Raw genomic sequence first — 19,917 nt, 5'->3', positions numbered from 1 at the left:
ATAAATCGATGTTACTGAACACGAGCACAAGACACTCCATCCACCTGACAGGTGTGGCATAGCAAGACTATGACACAGGTGTGCCTTGGACTGGTCACAATCGAAGCACAGTTTGATTTAGATGATTGTATGCTATTAAAATGTCTTTAGACCTAAAATGAAACCTGTATAATTCATTTTTTGGGTTCCCTTTCCAGTTTATATCTTCTGATCACTTATTATAGGTCTAAAGAGGAAAATCTAGTCTGGATTTCACAAGATATGAAGCTAATACGGAGACAAAAAAGACATTTGCTGTTCTTTCCTGTCCATAAAACACCTAATGATATCAAACAGCAAATGGTTGCAAATGTCTCTAAGCGCTTTGAATCTCCTACTTGTTGTGTTCAGTAAGCGCTCGATGTGAATCGAGGGGTAAAAATATATATATATATATCTCTTCTGTGTATTCTCACTGACACCTTTACTCCGGTGGCACTCGTGCATTGTGGATGATCCTCTAAACACTTAGCGCACCTGAATTCAGCAGTTTGGCTCCTTTGAAATTACTGACATTTCTCAGAAAACTAATTTCTCTGACGTCGTCCACTCGGCCCCGGACAACAATCAAAGCTTTTTGTCATGGCAACCTGATGACCCACGTCTACCCTGTGGGGAGGAAATAAAAGAAACGAAATGCAGGAAAGAGAAGAAAAAAAACAGAACAGAATAGCACAGCAGGAGAGAGAAATTATGGAGAGGGAGAGGGGAATTATGGGGACTGGAAACGAAGGAACAATACACATCCAGACACACACACACACAGCTACAATAGACATCAGCCGGATCCCCCTGAGAGCTCAATAAGCCTGTTATCAGCTCCATTAGTGGCCAGAATAAGAACAAAACATAATCCCCGATCCTCAAACCTTGATTAAAAAACTGATCCGATCTTCATTGAGGTCAGAGAAAGTCTCACCGTGGCCATGAGTGTATCAGTTTATGTCATTCGGCTTAATACAAAGCAAAATCTCGACAGGAATGTTTACAGGGAAAAAAAGAAAACACAAGACATACAATACGAATTTACATCCTCTTTGCTACTGCTGTTTATCAGAGTGAAAAGAAAGTGGACACACAGAGGAGGAGAGAGGAAGAGAAACAAGAGAGAGAGAGATAAGGGAACTGCAAAGGACGGAGGAGGTGGAAAGAAATGAGGAGGGTGAGACGAAAGACGGGAGACAAAATGCAGCGGGACCAGTAGGAGGAGAGAGACACAAAGCAAGGATGAAATAAAGAGGGAGGAAAGGAGAGAGGAGAGTAAACGAGGGGAGTAAAGTTAGGAGATTTAATTTGCTGCCCATGCTAAGGAGTGGGTTTGGCATGGAAACGAGAAGAGGTGTGAAAATGAGTCACTATCGACCTCAGTCCTCCTCCAGGGTTCCCACCAGAGCCCTGATGTAATATGACTTTTTCCACAAAAAAGAAAAAACTTTAAAATAACCAAGTCAGACCATTTTAATGACCTACAAGTGTTAGTCGATCCTGATTTTAATACTGTTGTTATTCTAAAAGGGCAGATTTGAACTTTCCGGAGCTATTAATAAAATTGAATTACCCCCTCCCTCCCTAATCTATCCCATGATTTGGTTCCCACACAATTAGTTTTCTTGCATGGCAAAGTTTTCTGATGTTACACAACAAAAAGTGACAGACATCAACACTGAGGAGGAACTGAACTATGGTGATGTTTAAAACAAACAAACACCAAACCGTAACTTGACGTGCAGAAGTACAGTAACAAATGACTGATTGTACGGAGTAATAGCAGTCCTTACATTGAAATAAGCCATCAGTATGCAACTTTCTTTTGTGCCTACCACATGCTACTTTCTTCAAAGAAATATGTTTGCCAATCTGCATTCGTACGCCTCAATTTCCGGAGTACAAAAGCAGACGGTGGCGACGGGCGCTCTCTTCAGGAGATTGGGCAGAGACAGAAAAGAGGGTGGGTGGGTGTGTTGGGGGGGCGACAAAAGGAAATCATCCTTCAGGAAATGAAAACCAGATTGTCACCAAAGCTTCAGAAAACAAACTCCCCTAAAATGACACAAACACACGCAGACACACACAAATACGCAGCGAAACAAAGACACACACACACACACACACCTGGGTCGCCTTTCTGATGCCTGTGGTTATTTGCAATTGGTATCGAGAGTTTTCGCTCTGTTTATCTGCCGGTTTCATACACACATACAGACACACAGATGAACACACAGACTGTTGTTTTTCCTAGCAGTAGGGTCAGATTGGCTCCAGATGGACCAATAGATGGTGGAACGCTGAACAACATACAACCAAACTGACCTTCTCTCTCTCTCTGAGAGTGTGTGTGTGTGTGTGATATATGTTGGCAAAGAAAGAAGAAAAGTCGCTGTTTTGTTTGGTTCTGCATCTTTGCGGGGAGCCTCTGTGGTGACTTGCTAAATCATTTCTGTATTAGACCTGCATGTGGCAAACAACAACCTCTTAAAACTCTTAAAAATAAATTCAAAATAAACCATCAAGAAACAAGTTTAGACTTAAAAATGAACAAAACCCATAAAAATGGAAATGAAACATGGTTTGAGGTCATCCTGCATGCTGCACGAGTGTGTAGGCGGCACTCGTTACGCTGTCATCATTTCTAAGAGTGTCCTTAGTTATAATGCTTTTGAAAAATACATCTTAAGCTCACGAGAGTGTTCACAAGACGGATTTTACAATCGTCTTAGCCTTAAGATTCGGGGGAAATGGGGGCCTGATTGCTTTGAACCAGGACACTCAGCAGGAATAATGGTTTTTCACATGGTTTCACATTGTAGGTTGACTTGTTACTCCCCTGCAGTTTCTCCTGACCTGGGGAATGTTTTGGCAGCTGCAGGATGGTCCTGCTTTCACGCTGTAGATGTTACTTGCTTTGGACTCCATGCCTCCAGAGCAGTAACCCCCTTTTTGTAGTCTGCAGTGTGTTTGGTTGGGGGTCAGTTCGGGGCTATGAACCCTGAGTGGGTGCCGGCAGATAGGAATGAAGCGGATCGGTTGTCAACCGGTCGTTTAAGGTGCTCTGCATGGGGTTTGTCCTCAGATGTTCGGGGGTTACGGGCGGTCTTTTTTACTTTCCTCCCTCAAAATACGGGAGGCAAGAGCTACTTAAACCGTGGTGAAGCTTGGTTTAAAATATTCCGTTAAGATCAGGCAAATGTGGGTTAAGCTTACCATCTGAATTTTTGTTGCACATATGGTTCAAATAACAGATGTTTCACTCCATAAAACACCATGGCAAACGCACTTGTTTTCTCAGGTGCTGCATTAGAAACGGCCCGGAAACTTGACTGTGCCACTTGAAAAACAGAAAAGAACCAACATTATCGAATTTTGCTTGGTGGTTGTGTGCAGGACTGTGACATGATAATTATCACTGCTGGTGGCAGAGGAGAGCAGGTTAGATGGACTCTCTAACTTAGTATGCACATCTCATCCTGGGAGATGACTAAGAGCAGCTCACTCATTTGCTCCCAGCCTCTTAGAGCCAATCAATTATTGTTCTGCACTCCCACGGCTCGCTGACTCTTGAAAGTCAACTCGAGCAGCCTGCTGTGTATCAGACTTGAAGTAACAAACAACGGCAAGATGACGGCTTTATCCAATACAGTCAGTGCAGATCCATTTCGGAGGCCCGGGATGAGGCTCATGCGTGCAGGCATCGGAGCGTCGACATCATGGTGATTATGTGATAATTATATGAATATGTAAACAACAACACAGTCAGCATCCACACTGCCTTAAACAGGTTGGATTTGTCGGGGAATGAGATTGATTACATTACAAGCGATTACTTCAAACAGTCATTGAGAGCTGTTCACAACTTTGTATGCCTCAAGATCACACACACTAATGAATGGGATCAAAAAGTAACATCCTCTAGGATGAAGGTAGTCATGTCGAGAAATCTGTGTTTGAAAAGTCTATTTTGCTGAGAAAGGTTCCTAACCGACCCGGAAGGAGCAGTTAGTCTGAGGAGCGGTGATGACGAGAGCTGAACCAAGGTTCCTTTTTTATGGATACACCATCCTTTACGAAAGGAGAGGCAAGACCGATGTACCATTGTAGTCTCACCACAATGCAGACTGCAGAAATCCATTCATGATGAACTTTCTATTCTAGTCAGTTATGAGTATTTTTGAAGGACATGCATACCAGGAAGCTCTATACACAGCATTGCAGTTCTGTTTGTTTTCCTTCAATATCTATTGTGTTGTTACTTCCTATGAGTAATTGCTGGTTAAACCTTACTTGAATTGTTATTGTACTCATCTTCCATGTGCCCGGCTGAAGTGCAGTTTGATTCTTTTGTTGATGTCTTTATAGTCATCAATGGTCAGTTCACTCAGTGGAGAGTCCAAGATGTCTTAGGCTGAAATGTTTATAGAAGCATGTCCAAAAAGGATTTATCAATATGTTCGTCATGGTACGATGCTGCCTCGTTTCTGAAGAAGCTGTCCCCTCTAGCCGGTCTATATGCTCTCAGGATAGTGCCACAACTACTACTACTACTGCGCTTACTCCAGTATAAGCTACAAGTCAGGGACCTCCCGCTCAGGTCAGCACATCCTGACCCTGGTCACAGTTATCTGACTCTTTTCTATGTTATTTCCGGATCTGTTATGTCTAGGAGTGAGTCATGTCCTCTAACCTTGGTTATACAATAATGATTATAATGGCGCCTAAACACAAACATACAGTTACAGTCTGTCTCAAGGAGAGAAGTCAGCATGTCCTTAAACCTCACCCTGTGTAACCCCGTACGTGGCATCCTGAAAGAGAAAAATCCTTCACACTTAACTTACTATATGAAGAGACTAACTGAATGCACTGACATGCACTGAGTGCTATATTTTGTTTGACATGATCTGTAATAAACCATCAGTCAATCGGGATCGCATTGGTCATTTATGTTATAATATGAAATGATAACCAGGTGTAATGATTTTATTTTTGGTTTCTTGGCCGTGGGATTGCTTGTGAAGCTTTTTTGCGCACACACACAAATGTGTGTGACGCCAAAATTATTTGGTTGACGCAAACTGGAACAAATCCACTGTGATTGATGTAAAAGCACTTTCAGCCATGTAAGAGGAAGAAGAAGAATAACAAGAAAGAGGAGGGAGAGGGAGGAAAGTGAAGAAATGGGGAGGGGAAATCCATCTCGTGTAATCTAGACCAGATTAGGAGTGGCACTATACACAAACTCCTCTACACATATACAGCATCTCTCTCTCATAAGTCATAGCTCGGCACCTTGGTAAAAGCCGATGTCCCCGATACAGAAAAAAGAATTTTCTTCCACGAGAAAAGTATTTTACAGAAACACTTTAAACACAGCTTTTATTCATCGCGGCTTTGAGGTGTCAACCTATATAACCAAGGTGAAGCTGGAGCATTTTTCTAAACACTTTCCCGCCTCGGGGTTGCACCTGTAGCAGGTTTTCCTCTTAAAGGCATTATTATTTTGTATTACTTCTTCTTTATAGGACAATAGAGGACAAGGATGAAAAGAAAGAAAAAGTGGTTAAAGAAAGTTGGGGTGGGTAGAGAAAGAGTTGGGATGAAATGTAATACAAGCTGAGCTGTGTGTTTGCGCGTTTCTGTCAACTTTCAACAGATTTTTGAGCTTTCTATCATCCGCCGTCAGGAAGGGATGCGTTTCCTCCTCTCCGTGTTCATCCATCACCCCCTTCATCTCTCTGCTTCAATCTCCCAGTGTTCTCTCGTTCTGTCCGTCTCTGTAACTCCTTTTCTCCAAATGATGAGCATTTCTTGTTTTTGCATATTTTATCTGTCTTGGCTGTGAATGTATCTGAAGTCTCAGATATTTACTTTGGATATTACATTTCTTTACTTTTGACCAGTTTACTGCTCAAACAAACATTTTCAGTTAAGATAATTAGCATTTCATTTCAGAACTCCAGCTGCCGATGAAGATCATTTGAGAAGCTGCTAAAAGCTCTAGGACACCTACTAAATGGTCCAGTGTGTTAGATTTAGGGGGCTTCATTTACAGAATATGACAGAATTGTAATATGATATGCATAAATATGTTTTCATTTGTGTATAATCAGCTAGAAAATAAGAAGTGTTATGTTCTTGTTACCTTAGAATGAGCCTTTGGAGACTGGTTTTGTGTATTTCAGGTGAGGTGATATGGTTGCATATCCTACACACTGGTCTACTGTTTGCAAGGTCTTGAATGAATTCAAGGAAACTTTTTAACTTTTATGCCAACATGAACGAGAAGTCACTCCTCAAATCAACCATAACCTCCAGAAGAGCCACTTCATGGACCTTGAGGTGATATTTCTTTGTAAAGTATTTTTTTCATGTATTCACATTCCATTACATTCATTTTTGAAGGCGGACACTAACATTTTTTGAAAATTGTATTATAAATACAGTACATTTGTGAACATTCATAAAAAGAAATGCATATTTTTAATATCAAACTTTTTTGAACACTCCACAGAGAACAAGCTAAAACATCCAGCAGACGCAGAGAAACATTATCATTCCTTTGGCGTCGTGTTTTTGGCCGCCTCATTTTACCTCATTCAAGGTTCATATTCAACTGCATCTATTGAAAAACAATTTATTTTTATTCCTTCAGTTTATTGACATGAGAAGGCTGATATTAAACCTGCATTACCTGATTTTTATTTTTTTTCCTGGGCATACAGGGGCAGTGAAAACACAATATTGATCACGAGCTCATGAAGTTGATATTGCAAACAACCGTTAGTGAAGAGTTGCAACATTAGCATTAATTTCAAGTGAGTTGGGTCTCAACTTTCTCCTGAGGGATCTACTAATTGCTCCAGCTGGTTGCTAACCTTGTGGGTCTGCTGTTTGGCGCTGAGCAGGTTACGTATTGTTGGCGGAAACAGCTGCCTGCTGCAACTGGGAGTGCAGTCGATAAGAGCCAGGAACAACGAGCTGAAAGATGTTACGAGTCGGGTGATAATATTCTGTAGGTTCAGCATGAGCAACCAGTTTCATATAAATTTATAGCATTGTTAATATAAAATGGGGCAGCTTTATATATTTTTAAGTTACATTTGGAGGCAGTTGCCTCCTCCAGCCTTTAAAAAGTAGAAATGTCACAAAAACTTCTTAAGAACAAGTTTGAAACACGCAGAGCACTTCATGAAAATAATACTTCACTCTCATACTTTGCAACACCGCGAGTTTATATTTAGCTCTTCACGCTGATCCCTACTTATCTCCACTCCACTGCCAAATAAACCAGAAACATTGTTAAAAAAAATAAATAAATCTTTTAAAAACAGAGCAAACTTTAATGATAGTCACGGCCATCCTTAAGAATGAGCAACCCTTGAACCTACACAGCCGATAAAACACCCAATGAGCATCAGTGGAACTTGCTTCTGGACCAATGAGCAGCCACAGAGCGCACTAATGGGCCAATGAGCATCCTCTGCATTAATGATACAGGAGGTCATGCGTGAGAATGAAGAACACACACACACACACACACACACACACACTTATACTCATATATTCCCCGCTAGCTTGTCATTACACACACAGCCTGTCACTTCAAATGATACACACTAACATGATAGACAGTGTGTATGTGTGTGTGTGTGTGTGTGTGTGTGTGAAAGAGTTGCACAGTCAAGTCACATAGCATCTATCTCTGTAACACGATCAGAGATTGAAGCAAAGAATCGCTTTTTCATACAGTACTCGCACACAGCTCCGAGCAATCACACACACACACATGCATGCACACACACACACACACACACACACACACACACAGAGTGGTAATTTGTTTGTTTCCCATGTTTGGAGGCATTCGGTTCTGCTCCGCTGTCCCTAATGCCTCCAAAACACATCATTATCTGACTTATATAGGCCTGGGAGTGTGCGAGAGTGTTTGTGTGTGAGAGGACGTGTTTGAATAAGAATGTGTTTCTGTTTGTGCGTGTGTGTGTGTGCGTGTGAGTGTGTTTGTGTGTGTGCGCAAAAAAAAAAACCTTGATTATCGAGTTCAACAGGCGAAACACTGTTTACCCTGAAAGACACAAAGCCAGCGAGAGACACGCAGAAAGAGAGGGAGAGAGAGAGAGAGGGGGAGAGACGGCTTGGGGGAAGTAGAGGGAGATGATTTAGGAACAGGGAGGTGAAAAATGGGAATCCTGGAGAGAGAATTGGAGGAGCAGACCAATGAAAAGAAGCAGGGATGGAGGGATGGTTAAAGGGAGCGAGGGAAGGAGGGAGGGAGGGAAGGAGGGAGGTTCAGACAAAGAAGTGAGATGACAAGCCAGGCCTGCCGGGTGTGAAGTAATGAAATTCTGTGGTATATTCCTCTAAGCCATGACACCCAGACTAACATCACAGTCGGTCTTGTTGTTGTAGTAGGGCAACAACTCGACTTCAGAAACATGGACTGCAGCTATTTGCCAGCTGGAGTGATAAAGTCTAATCATGGCCGCACGAAAACCACAGCACAAATTCAAACTGTCGGAGCCGGAGCAGATACAGGAGGAGCGCGGCTGGAAGGGGGGGAGGTGGGGGGTGAACATCCCAGCAGGATACGTTGTCACCAGACTCACAACCAGGGGGATATACTGTTAGATGATAAACTGGATCTGTTTATATATTCAGGCCTGTCCTAATGATGTCAGCTTTTTACACGTTTTGCCTGTCAACTCTATCATTAGACGGTGAAACGGTGAGAGCTGTTAACGCTGTGAGGCGAACAGACAGTTTAAAAGTAACCCCGACAGTCTGATCACACATTAGACTGAAGCTCCCCTTCATGTTATTTATTATTATTATTATTATACCATAGTATATTATCAGGCTGTGGAACAAAACTGCACAACTCAGATACTACTGTGACCTTGACGGGTCTGATTGTTGGTGTAACACCTCCAGAATAACAAGAGAAACTGTAAAAAGTTCTCTCTTCCCATCTTAGCAGTCTTGAGCAGTTGAAATTGACGTGTATAATAAAGTATTTGGAAATCAGAAAGTCCAGTGCAATCTGTAAAAACACTTTGTTTGAGAGGATGTTTGGAGACTTGTTATTTGACTCTAATAACTCTTAAAGCAGCATATACCCTAGTAGTCAGTGTAGGTCTCAATTTCAAACTTCATTACTGTGCCATGAAGTGAAAAACAATTACAAACACTAACACATGGTTATTGTAAGTGCAGCGTAGGAGGACAGAAGCTTTGCTCGGTGGTGAATTGAGAGAAAAATGTCATTTCATTTTCCAAATTCCAAATATATGAACAGTATATGTGTACATATGTATGTGTGTGTGTTTGTGTGTCAGCATCTAACCTTGTTTCCCAGGTAGAGTCCAGGTGCGTTCCAGTAATACGCTGAGCCGAGATCATTCACAACGTCCGAGTGTCGGACACTCAGATACGGAGGGGTCTGTCTGTGAACGGTCCACACTCTTCCTCCTGTTTCTCCAACCAGGTGCCAACCTGTCAGAGTGGACTCCTGCAAAACAAGATTCAGGTTCAGTTAAAGATTTTCTTTCAGCTCCATCCAACTGAGAAACCTTTTTTTTTAGACTCTATATTGACAAGAGAAGGCCGCTATTCAGTTTAAACCTAACCGTAGTTCACCATGTTTCATTTTGAAAAGTAGACAAAGAAACTTTGTGCAGACATCTCAAATTTAACACCAGGAAATTGTGCGACGTAATGGAAGGTAATTACACTAAGCTCTGGCCATTCTGTGACTTTATTCTCCGCTGCAGCAACGTACAGGCTTCAACAAAGAGTTAGCTCTCAGTGCTCTCTTTGTACGCTACATTTTTCACCTCACTTTAACCGCGAGTTGTGCAGAGATGTGAAATGTTAAAATATAATAATTAAGCGAACAATATAAATGTTTGAAAGGACTTCAGTGTGAATTTTAAAAGGTGTATTCAGAGAACTGACGTTTATTCTTAAATAAGAAATTAGATTCAATCATGTCGAGCACATGACGCGATGCTCAGATCATCTGACAGCAAACATTAAAGCAAGTCACCGGTCATGTTCGGTGTAGATGGACAATCTGGAATCTGACAAGCTTTACCCATAACGCCCAGCTGGGGATACTGCTCCACTTGCTGCCGACAACATGTACCCTGTCTCAGTAGATGTGTCTCTCCGCTATGTATGTCCCTCCTGTTCAACAACAACAACTTGGCAGCTCTTAGTTTGTGCACTTTGTGTATCCAAGCTCTAAATGATGACTGGACTCTGGTTCTGTAAAACCCTCGAGGTTTGTTGTACTCCCTACTGGCTGAATCCTGCAAAACTGCTTGGGTTCACTGAGCAGCGCCCTCGGGAGCAGAGCCTACTCTGCCAAATAAGTAAATAAACATTTAAACAATAAATGGTCCCCCAGCCACAGAGCAGCTCCAACAGAAAAAATAAAAAGTCAAATTTATCTATCCTCTTTCCTTAGATAGAAAAACAAGTCTGTCTGCGTTCTAAGAACAGACTGAAGGCTCTTCAGGAGGTTCATCTCTTAAAAGTTCAACTTGTTCACTTAATCACTGATTTAAATGTCTGACTTTTTGAAGCGTCACGAAAACGTCAGTGATGAGAAATGTCAACATCTATCTGTGTTATTGTAGTGCCTGTGTAGCATATGCATTCTTAAAATATTTTAAACATTTTAGGATATTTTAAAGTCCCTATACGATCGGAAAATGTAAAACTCAAGACAGGTTTAAAAGGTTTTATACATCTGTCACACGTCAGACAAAAAGTCTTGCAACTGACACCTAGAAAGAGTTTTTCTTTTTTTTCCCGAAGGAGTGTGTGAGTGTTTGTGTGTGTGTGTGTATGTGTGTGTGTGTGTGTGTGTGAGAGAGAGAAATAGACAGCCAGACACACACACACACACACACACACACACACACACACACACACACACATCTGTCGGTGCAATTAACCTGACCTTGGTTTCCCCTTTTGAACACAAACACACACACACGCGTGCGCACACACACACACACACAATCGGTGTCTAAATCAGAGCTGTCATCCTGTCAGCGTCTCCTCTCCCCCCTCCTCTTCCACCCGGCCTGTCAGTCAAAAACTCTTTTCCTTTTTTCACCTCTCTCCTCCTTCTCTCCTGCCTTGTCTTGTCTCCACCCTTCGTCTTGTCCACTCTTCTCCTTCTCACCCCTCTCTCCTCTCACCTCCATTGTGCTCCATCCACATCCACTGTTCTGTGGAGTGTGAGTTAAGTGTGCATTCGGTAGATCTGTCTTTACTTTTACACCTATTAACTCACTGACACTGCCCCCCTTTAACTTTTGTTATTCTATAAACTAGACGTATGTATTATTCTGCACGTTGTGCTGGATGTGTTCTGCATCTGACTGAGACAGTTTTCCTGTTAACCTATAAACTTCTTTTGGATAATTAGTGAACAGACATGCATATGTATGTTCGAGAAAATCATGTAAATAAGCAATTAAACAATTAAATGTGCATTCCACTGAGGCCTGAGGCTGTCCACCAATAAAAATCAGGTATTAAGTTTAACCGAGGAAATTTGTTTTAAGCCGCAGAGAAGCTACTAATGGACTCTGTGGTGAGAGAACGTCGTTAAGGTCAAGAATTAACTTTCAATCTCAAATTGTAACAATAACAACCCGGGCAAGCTTTATCTGCTGAGGAAGATCATGTGATACGCCTGAAAGCTGCTCAGACCTGGTCACAAAAGACCGCGACACGGCAGGGTCAATCTGTTCACACAGAATAAGCAACATAAAGACTGGCAGGGCAGCATAGTGGTTTACTGTAGATGGTTATCTAACACGCCGACGCCGCTCAGACAAACGCTCAGTGTTAGTTTGTCTGGTGCCTTGGACGCTAACTCAACAATAACTTTGTGTGGTTTATGCAAGAAACAGATTTGTACCACCGATTCCTGCCTCTGTTGTGGAAGAGTTCGTACTCCAGCAGAGAAAGGTTGTGTAAAACTAGAAGAAGACCACGATCTGTTCTTTAGGCTGTCCAGCTCTCCATTTCCTTAGAAAGGTCACCACTGTCATGTAATTTATTAATAATCAGTCAAAGGAAAAAATCTATGTGTCAAAGTTCAAACGGTCTTACTTCACCGCATGAAGCTCGTCTGCTAATTGCTCTGAAATGTCTCTGTTTTCAACGCTCTTATGACTACAGGGCCGTAAGGCTAAAGTAATCTGTGTCACGTCTGTGTAGCTGACCTTCTGTCAGGGGAAATATTCTGTGGCGGAAGGAAATAAAAATGCAATTAAAAAATTACATTTCTAGGAGCGACAGTGGATTGTTTAGATCAAAAAAACAAGTTGTTACTGCGGCTACAAGCAAGAAAAACACATTTGCATAATCTCACAAAAAGAATTATTATCCAAGTAAAACCTGTGTGTCAATGTTTATATGTAAAACCCAGATAAAGGGACATTTTTTAAATCCTGATTGGCTGACAGAAGAAGTGTGTGTGTGTGTGTGTAGCCTACACTCTGATAGCTCCATGTAGAGGCAAAGCAGTGACTGGAAACGCCCATACAGGAGCATTTTTCGCAGCCACGTCGATTGTCACGTTGAAGATTGAAGAATCCCAATTTACATCGGTCGCAGTTTTCTCCCTCCACGTTCTCCTGCAGGAGAGAAGTTGATAAGAAAGACACAGCAAAGTTTACAGTCTGCCCTCGAACTGACGTTATGAGCACGAGGCATGTTATTGCAGTGTTAATGTGGTGAACATAATGATGACAGGGCTAGAAAGGTTAGCGCAGAGTACCTGTCAGTGTTTGTGTGTGTGTGTGTGTAAGTGTGTGTACCTTGCACACGCAGGGTGTTATACACGGGTCTTCGTTGACGCTTCCTTCCACGGTGCAGTTACAGCGCTGACAGGACGGGTAGCCCATATAACCGACGGCACACCTGGAGACAAATGAGTTTAATAACAATAATAAAAGATGGCAGTGAGGAGTATGACGGAGGCCTCCCCATCATCAGAAGGTCACGCAGTCAATTCCACTAACAACCGCTGCATCCATCCTGCTCAGATTGTCTCCGAGTCAGACACTGATGGTTTGCAACACACCGTCACTGGTGATATGCATATATGTATAATCTCAGAGGAAATCTACTGAATACAAAACAAATAAAAACGATGCCGGCCTGATCTGAGGTGAGGTCATTAAAAAAAAAGTTTGGGGGAAAGGTTGTATGAGGTTTCAGGTTAGATTAGACTACATTAGACCTGAATTATACCCACAGAAGAGTTGAGCTGTTGAAGTGGCAAAGAGGATAATACCAGCTAATACAGCAATAAGCTATAATGACAATACAGTTTAAGATGAAGCACCTTGTTGACAGATTTGAAAGGTCAGACTGAAAGCTTGCATTTGTTTTGATTCGCAGGTTGTGATTTCCAACCAGGAATTTGGAATGAGAAGATTTATTAATTATTTTGTGTGTTCAGGTCGATTAGAGATGAGAAAGGAGAGAGCATGAGTATGTGACAGAAGAAATAAAAGCAAAAGAAACAGCGATCTTGTGTTTAATGTGTCATTTATCCAGCGACTTCTGTACTTAGGTACAAAACCAAGTGTGTGTGTGTGTGTGTGTGTGATAATAAAAATCAAAAGATCTTTCTGCCAATTTTCAAACACTAATTGGAACAGACAACAGCTGAAAGGTTCCACTCACCTGTCACAATGTGTCTCTGTCTCATATATGTGTGTGTGTGTACGTGTGTGTATGTCTCTCACCTGTCACATCGCAGACCCCCGAAACCCTCTTTACACCGGCATGACCCTGCTGGCTGGCCTGCCAATCAAAAACACACACACACACACACACAAAGACACACAAACACACACCGTTTAAAAAAAACAAAAAAAACAAGTGCGAGTGAAACTGAGCGTCTTTGAAGTGGCTGCACCTAAAATAGTTCCTATCTCTAGACATAAAAACAGTAGAATTACAAAGAGGAGTAAAATTATCTCTAATATAAATAGTTGTTCTGTTCTGTCATTGGTCATTTTTTTAAGTAACAGAAGCCCACAGGAAATCAAGCAGGAGTTGTTGGCTATGCATGTGAACTGAGGCATGAATGATATCTATAAAATTATGGACAGAAAAAAGTATATTTTCATACTGGGCGTAGCCTGGCTTGAATCTGCGACGCATGATTGGCTGATAGAACCGTGAGAGTCACATGAGCAGGGGACGCAGGGGTTCTCCTCGTCAGCGTTCACCTGTCCAGGTGAAGAAAGCAAACATTTTTTTTACACACACACAGTTAATATTCAGTTAATATTCAGCGCGATGAGCGACATGTGTGTGTGTGCGACGTACACCCTCGGGTCTGTAGAAACCAGCCGAGCATGTCTGACAGTTGATTCCAGCTGTGTTGTCGCGGCAACCAACACAGACTCCACCCCCTCTGTGTTGACCGTGGGTGTCCAGGCTGAGTGACAGGTCCGCTACCGTCTGATTAAAGTAGCACTCCTCTGACTTGCCGTGGCAGTTACACTCTGAAAACACACACACACACAAAGTTGTTACCATAGTACTGTACTTTGATAGGATTGTTGAGTTGTGCCCCCACCGTTAATCCATTTACTTCTTCCATATAGGGAGTTTAGAAAAACATCAAATCCTGTTTTGAACACAGCACCCTGCGGTTTACACGTTAACCATGAGCTGTGTGTTATCTCCAGGGTCCAGAGAGAGAAAAAAGTGGGTCTTTCATTTCACTTCACCATTTCCAAATATACAAATAAGAGGAATCTGCAGTGTGATTGTGGACATGATTTAAAAAAGGAAACACAGGGTATCTGACCTGTAAGTTTTCAAGCTTAAAAACATATGAATTTAAAATTTAGTGGGAGTGTGGTTTTTTTTTTGTACTGTCAGACTATGAAATAAGATCCAGGATGGCCTGTGAGTAATAGATCCATTAATGTGAAGCTTAGCAAAATGCCAAAACATTGCACGGCCTTTCAGAAGATTTATAGTACTACGAGGAAGAATTTCACTTCTCAGGAAAGGTACAGTGAATTGCAACAGGTGCCAGGTTAAGATGACATTAAAACGTTATCTAGCAGAAATGTGCTTTTACATATTTACACATTACAAGGAGTTCTGAATAACAGTGGTGGAAGTCAGTGAAGGTCACACCAAGACTGATCTCAAGTACTACAACACCTGCTGCTGGGCTTCCCCCTATTTCACTATCATGCCAGTCAGGACGTCTAACGTCTCGTCACCTTGGTCTTGTTTTGTCAGTGTCAAGGCAGAAGCAGCACTTATCAGGCCGCTGAGACTACAAGGCCTGTTAGGAGGTGTAGCCTGTGTGAAATAAAAATGAAGATTACATGTTGTAACCAGTTTTATGATGACAGGTAAAAGCCTCTAACCTCATCGCTTTGCTGCTACACGGTTGATGAAGGTTAATGGATGCAAAGGTGACTTTTGATGGTTATATAGAGTCTTATATGAAAGGCTGATCCAGATTGCCCCGGCAACAAAGTTCAAATCCGTAAAGACTGGATTCATATAAGCTGCAGGAATATTACAGGCAATTAACATTAGATGGGTTCATATGCTACAGTACCAAGGGAACGCCAGTGAAATTTGAGAAAAGTGTTGGTTTCTGGGTAATGTAGGATTTGTGTCGTGGATAGTTGTGTGTAATCTGTTGTTGTGTTGTGTCCTTACTCTCGCAGATATGTCGAGTGTGGAAGGTTCCTGCCATCCAGGCCTGCTGGTGGTAACCAGGGCAACAATGATCACAGCTCTCCCCGCATGTGTTGTGTTCACATTCACAGCTAAACTTCTACACGCACACACACACACAAAGACAAGAAAAACACACATTATTAGTGCAGAAGTTTCCCAAAGTTGTCAGTGTGACACTCATGAGTAACCATGTTGAAGTAAATGGATCGTCTGCGAGCTGATTTCAAAAGAGAGGAAGCTAAACGCGGTAACAATCTGAGTCATCGTTGGATTTGAAAGTCCAGTGGAGACACTTTTTTCTCCACAATCTGTCAAGTGCCTGGTGAAGGAAAAATATCTAAATCTCAGAACGTTGGGCCTTGGCTTGACACTGATTCAGATCGATCCTGCACTTTCTTAACCACACACTAGCTTCGTGGATGACAGGGAAAAGTGCAGGTTACCAAGCGGCTTACAGCCTTCTCGACTTTTTGAGAGTTTGTCGTCTGTGATATGTGTGACCAAATCCACCAGTGATGTTAGGTTGGTACTGGACACACTCTGAGTGGACGTATCACTGCAGCAGAGTTAGAATCTAACCCAAAACATCCAAAATATATGAAGAAAAAGATGTTTAACTGTGTGAGCATGAGCTTAAAAAAAGTCATTTTTTTTAAAACATCAAAATGTTCACACAACTGTGGGCTGCAAGCAGGTAATTACCAATATACACGATCTATTCAAAGCTTATCAAACAACAATGTATTCACAGGAGAGCCAACTGCAATAAAAGAACCTGGTCCACTTTCCAGATTGACAGTCGGTGGGCAAATGGGTTGACTATTACTCTCCCTGGAGAGAAAATAAATTCAAAACTAAAAGACAGTCAAAGCCGAATGTAGCAGGAAATTTGCCAACTTCCAGGTTCAGTAATTCAATTTAGGACTTTCTGTAAATTGGTTGATGTGGAGAGGGTGCCAGATTAACTGAGGAGGAGAGCAGTACAATAGCACAGCGAGAGCCAAGTCTGGATTTGTTGGCTGGAGTGAATTTGCCCCCTTTATCTGAGACACAACGCTAAAGCTCTGGCTTCAGGCTGTCTTTTTTTTTTAGTCAGCGTGCATTTGAACAAATGTTTTGTAGACGATCATCAACAAATCATCTCAAAAGAGGTCTTCACCTTTTCCTGCTTTCTCAAAGTCTTCCCGGGACTTTACTGCATGGACGGACAAACGTGCATCGAAGTAATGGATGTGAATGTCTCGCGGCAAAAGAAAAAACTAAAGAAAGTAAAACGCAGATGATAGTGTGTGATGTTTATACTGTACTACAGCCAGTGGTTACATTCTGAGAGAGGAGGGAAAAGAAGAAACTGGAGCTCTTTACACAACAGTGACATCACTTAGTGTCAATGACATCATCACCAAGGGAACAGACACCAGTGTCACATCTGAGTTAGTCCTCGTGGTTCAGCCCCAGGACATGTAAAGGACACAAGATTGTGCGTGTGTGTGTGTGTGTGTGTGTGGAGAGCGAGACTGAGAGAAAGATCAGGTGTCTGGTATCAAACACTCGAACTGTTTGAAGTGACACGGGAGACGATGCTTCACCGTGTCACCTGTGTCCCCTGCAGACGGGCTCACACACACACACACACACACACACACACACACACACACAGCAAGTTTGATATAAGGCGGTAGATAAAAAGCCGGTGCCTGAGGGCGCTCTTCGCTCCCATTCACCAGTATGCATGGGCTCCATTACCTTGGTGGTATTGTTCAGTGGACAGAGAGGAACAGAGAGTTAAGTATGTTACCTTTGTAGCCGTGTTGAGTGGGCAGGCTTTGGCGTGGCCATAACAGATACACATGCCTCCGACTGAGATGTCCTTAATGGAGTAGTAGTACTGGAAACAGAGAGTGAGGGAGGGAAAACACATGACAGTGAGTGTGACAGCGTTAACGAGCATATTCACAGTTTAACAGGCGGCATTAGAACGAGTCTCTGCTCTCTTATCTCAATGGTGATTACACTTGAAAAGTAACGTTCTGACCTAACCACCATCACCATGTTGGTGCTAACACCACTCCTGGTGAGATGTTTAACAACAGTACTGGTAAATGGCTGCATTTGTATGGTGCTCTCCTCCCGCTCTACCTTCTGAGATGCCGTCGCCCACCTCACACATGAAATAGTCCTGATCACAACACCTCACTCACAATTACTGTGGCCTCCATTTCGGCTGATTTAGTTTCACTAAATCTAAGAGAAGAGAAGAGGAGAGGAGAGGAGAGGAGAAAAGAGAAGAGAAGAGAAGAGAAGAGAAGAGAAGAGAAGAGAAGAGAAGAGAAGAGAAGAGAAGAGTTGTGCATGTGCGTTGAGTCTCACCCGTCTTGTCACAATGGTGTCGATATCTTCATGGTGATGGAGCGTCATAAGGTCGGCGTTCAGCGTCCTGATTCGTTGGAACACAAACCTGATGTAGCGGGCGGAGGTGAAGTTCAGCAGGGTCGGGGAGGGGTCGTCTACACTGGGACGGCTATTGATCAAAGACGTGTGGATCTATAGACGGACGGACAGGTGAATACGTGACATGTGACAGCGCAGTTAAACTAAGACATTGAGCTGCTTTTAGTTTCTTGCAGTGACAGATGGTGGGAGAGAGTGAGGATCCTCTTCAGTGAAGCCATTTCAGTAATAAGTACATGTTTTCAACAACTATTGTCCAACATATTTAATGTATTTTTAGAAAAACATAAAAACGTGTATGCATAAATAAAAGAGACAGACAGACAACAGACATGCAGCCTCATGACAAGCTACCACCTACCACTGCGGATCACTCTGTGACCTTCTACCTCTTCAGCCTTGTCTAACTGCTTCGGACCATCTGCTCAGGTTAACACAGGGTGAGCTAGACTAATACAAAGCAATTTAAGAATACACAATCACAACTAAGCGCTAACTTGTGATTCCTGTGTTACTGCAAAACAAACACAATTTATCTCCGGGCACACATGAATGCTCATTAGTGGACCAAGTTTAACAGAGTTCCCCCCCCCCTCACTCTTCCACACTGTGACAGAGCTGAGTCAGGAAGACCTACACATGCACACCTGTTTTCACTCTCAACAACATCGGGAACAGAGATCATCACACGGTAACACAGCGGGACTGACCCGACGTTTTAATGCGGTAAGATAAGAACTAGGAGAAATGGAGGAAAGCAGCTTTTCACAGACGTAAAGTGTGCAGAGGAACGTCGGGACGTACAATGGGATGCTGTGTGATCAATGAAAGTCTTGGGCGGTGTTGTGGAAGCTACTTAACTCGAGACAAGCTACTCTTTATTGGAAGTAGTGAGGCTTCAAGGTTACAAAGCTACTCACAAAGGTTTCTTCTTACACTGTACAAGTGTTTTGTACAATGTTAAAAGTAAAGCTGTGGACGTTTGGGATGTTTGATGGACGTGTAGCACGTCAGCAAGCGAGGCTTTCATGGAGGAGACCACAGTTTGCATCCCGCTGCTGCAATTAATGATTCATTTCATTAACCGTAACTTTTCCAAACCACAGTCGTAAGGCTTTGGTTGCCTTACCCTAACAGTCTCATAGTTTATTTTATGACCACATGCTGCCTCAGACCTTAAGCATGCTGTCACTGTCATGTGCAGAGAAGTGTATGAAGCAAGAATTTTGAAAATGTTGATATCTAACATAATCCGCGGTTTACAGAATCGGTTTAGGGCTGTTTGTGCGGCGGTATTAATCCCATCCAGAGCAGATATGTGTGTGATCTTTCACACCCCCGCCAAGCCCTGGTTTTCTCTCCTGTGAGCGCTGTCTTCAAAATCATGTCAACACGATTCAACAAATCAGCAGACAGCAGCACTACCCTAACGCTGCTGGAAATATAGCTAAACCAGTAGCATGACTGCATTTTTCCACCATAACATGGACCCCCGGTAGATATTTTAATTTTGCCTACCAAAGAAATTGACATTTTGTATTCTATATCTTACGCTGCTCTGCCCTGAAATCTCTGTAGAAGAAGACTGAGCATGAATTCAAATTCTGCAATAATCAACAAGCATCCACATAACAAGGAGTGTGAGGTTCTGTCTGCCTGCCT

At 42.4% G+C, this 19,917-nt stretch overlaps 1 protein-coding gene across 8 annotated transcripts in view; it reads right to left on the bottom strand.

Moving 5' to 3' along the window:
* The window catches only part of lama2 (laminin, alpha 2), a 163,910-nt gene that overhangs the window by 91,985 nt on the left and 52,008 nt on the right, over positions 1-19,917 (bottom strand). For all 8 annotated transcript variants that reach the window (XM_019261645.2, XM_019261641.2, XM_019261643.2 and 5 more), the window contains exons 6-14: positions 18,175-18,348; positions 17,603-17,692; positions 15,784-15,901; positions 14,419-14,597; positions 14,219-14,318; positions 13,830-13,887; positions 12,894-12,996; positions 12,570-12,710; positions 9,395-9,559 (exon numbers count right to left, since the gene is read on the bottom strand). In XM_019261645.2, coding sequence (XP_019117190.2) covers positions 9,395-9,559; positions 12,570-12,710; positions 12,894-12,996; positions 13,830-13,887; positions 14,219-14,318; positions 14,419-14,597; positions 15,784-15,901; positions 17,603-17,692; positions 18,175-18,348 — 1,128 coding nt within the window. The remainder of the gene's footprint in view (positions 1-9,394; positions 9,560-12,569; positions 12,711-12,893; positions 12,997-13,829; positions 13,888-14,218; positions 14,319-14,418; positions 14,598-15,783; positions 15,902-17,602; positions 17,693-18,174; positions 18,349-19,917) is intronic.

The sequence above is a fragment of the Larimichthys crocea genome, chromosome XI (assembly GCF_000972845.2).
Source record: "Larimichthys crocea isolate SSNF chromosome XI, L_crocea_2.0, whole genome shotgun sequence".
NCBI lineage: Eukaryota > Metazoa > Chordata > Actinopteri > Sciaenidae > Larimichthys > Larimichthys crocea.
The sequence above is the reverse complement of the archived record's forward strand: the minus strand, read 5'-3'. Positions and strand labels throughout refer to the sequence as shown.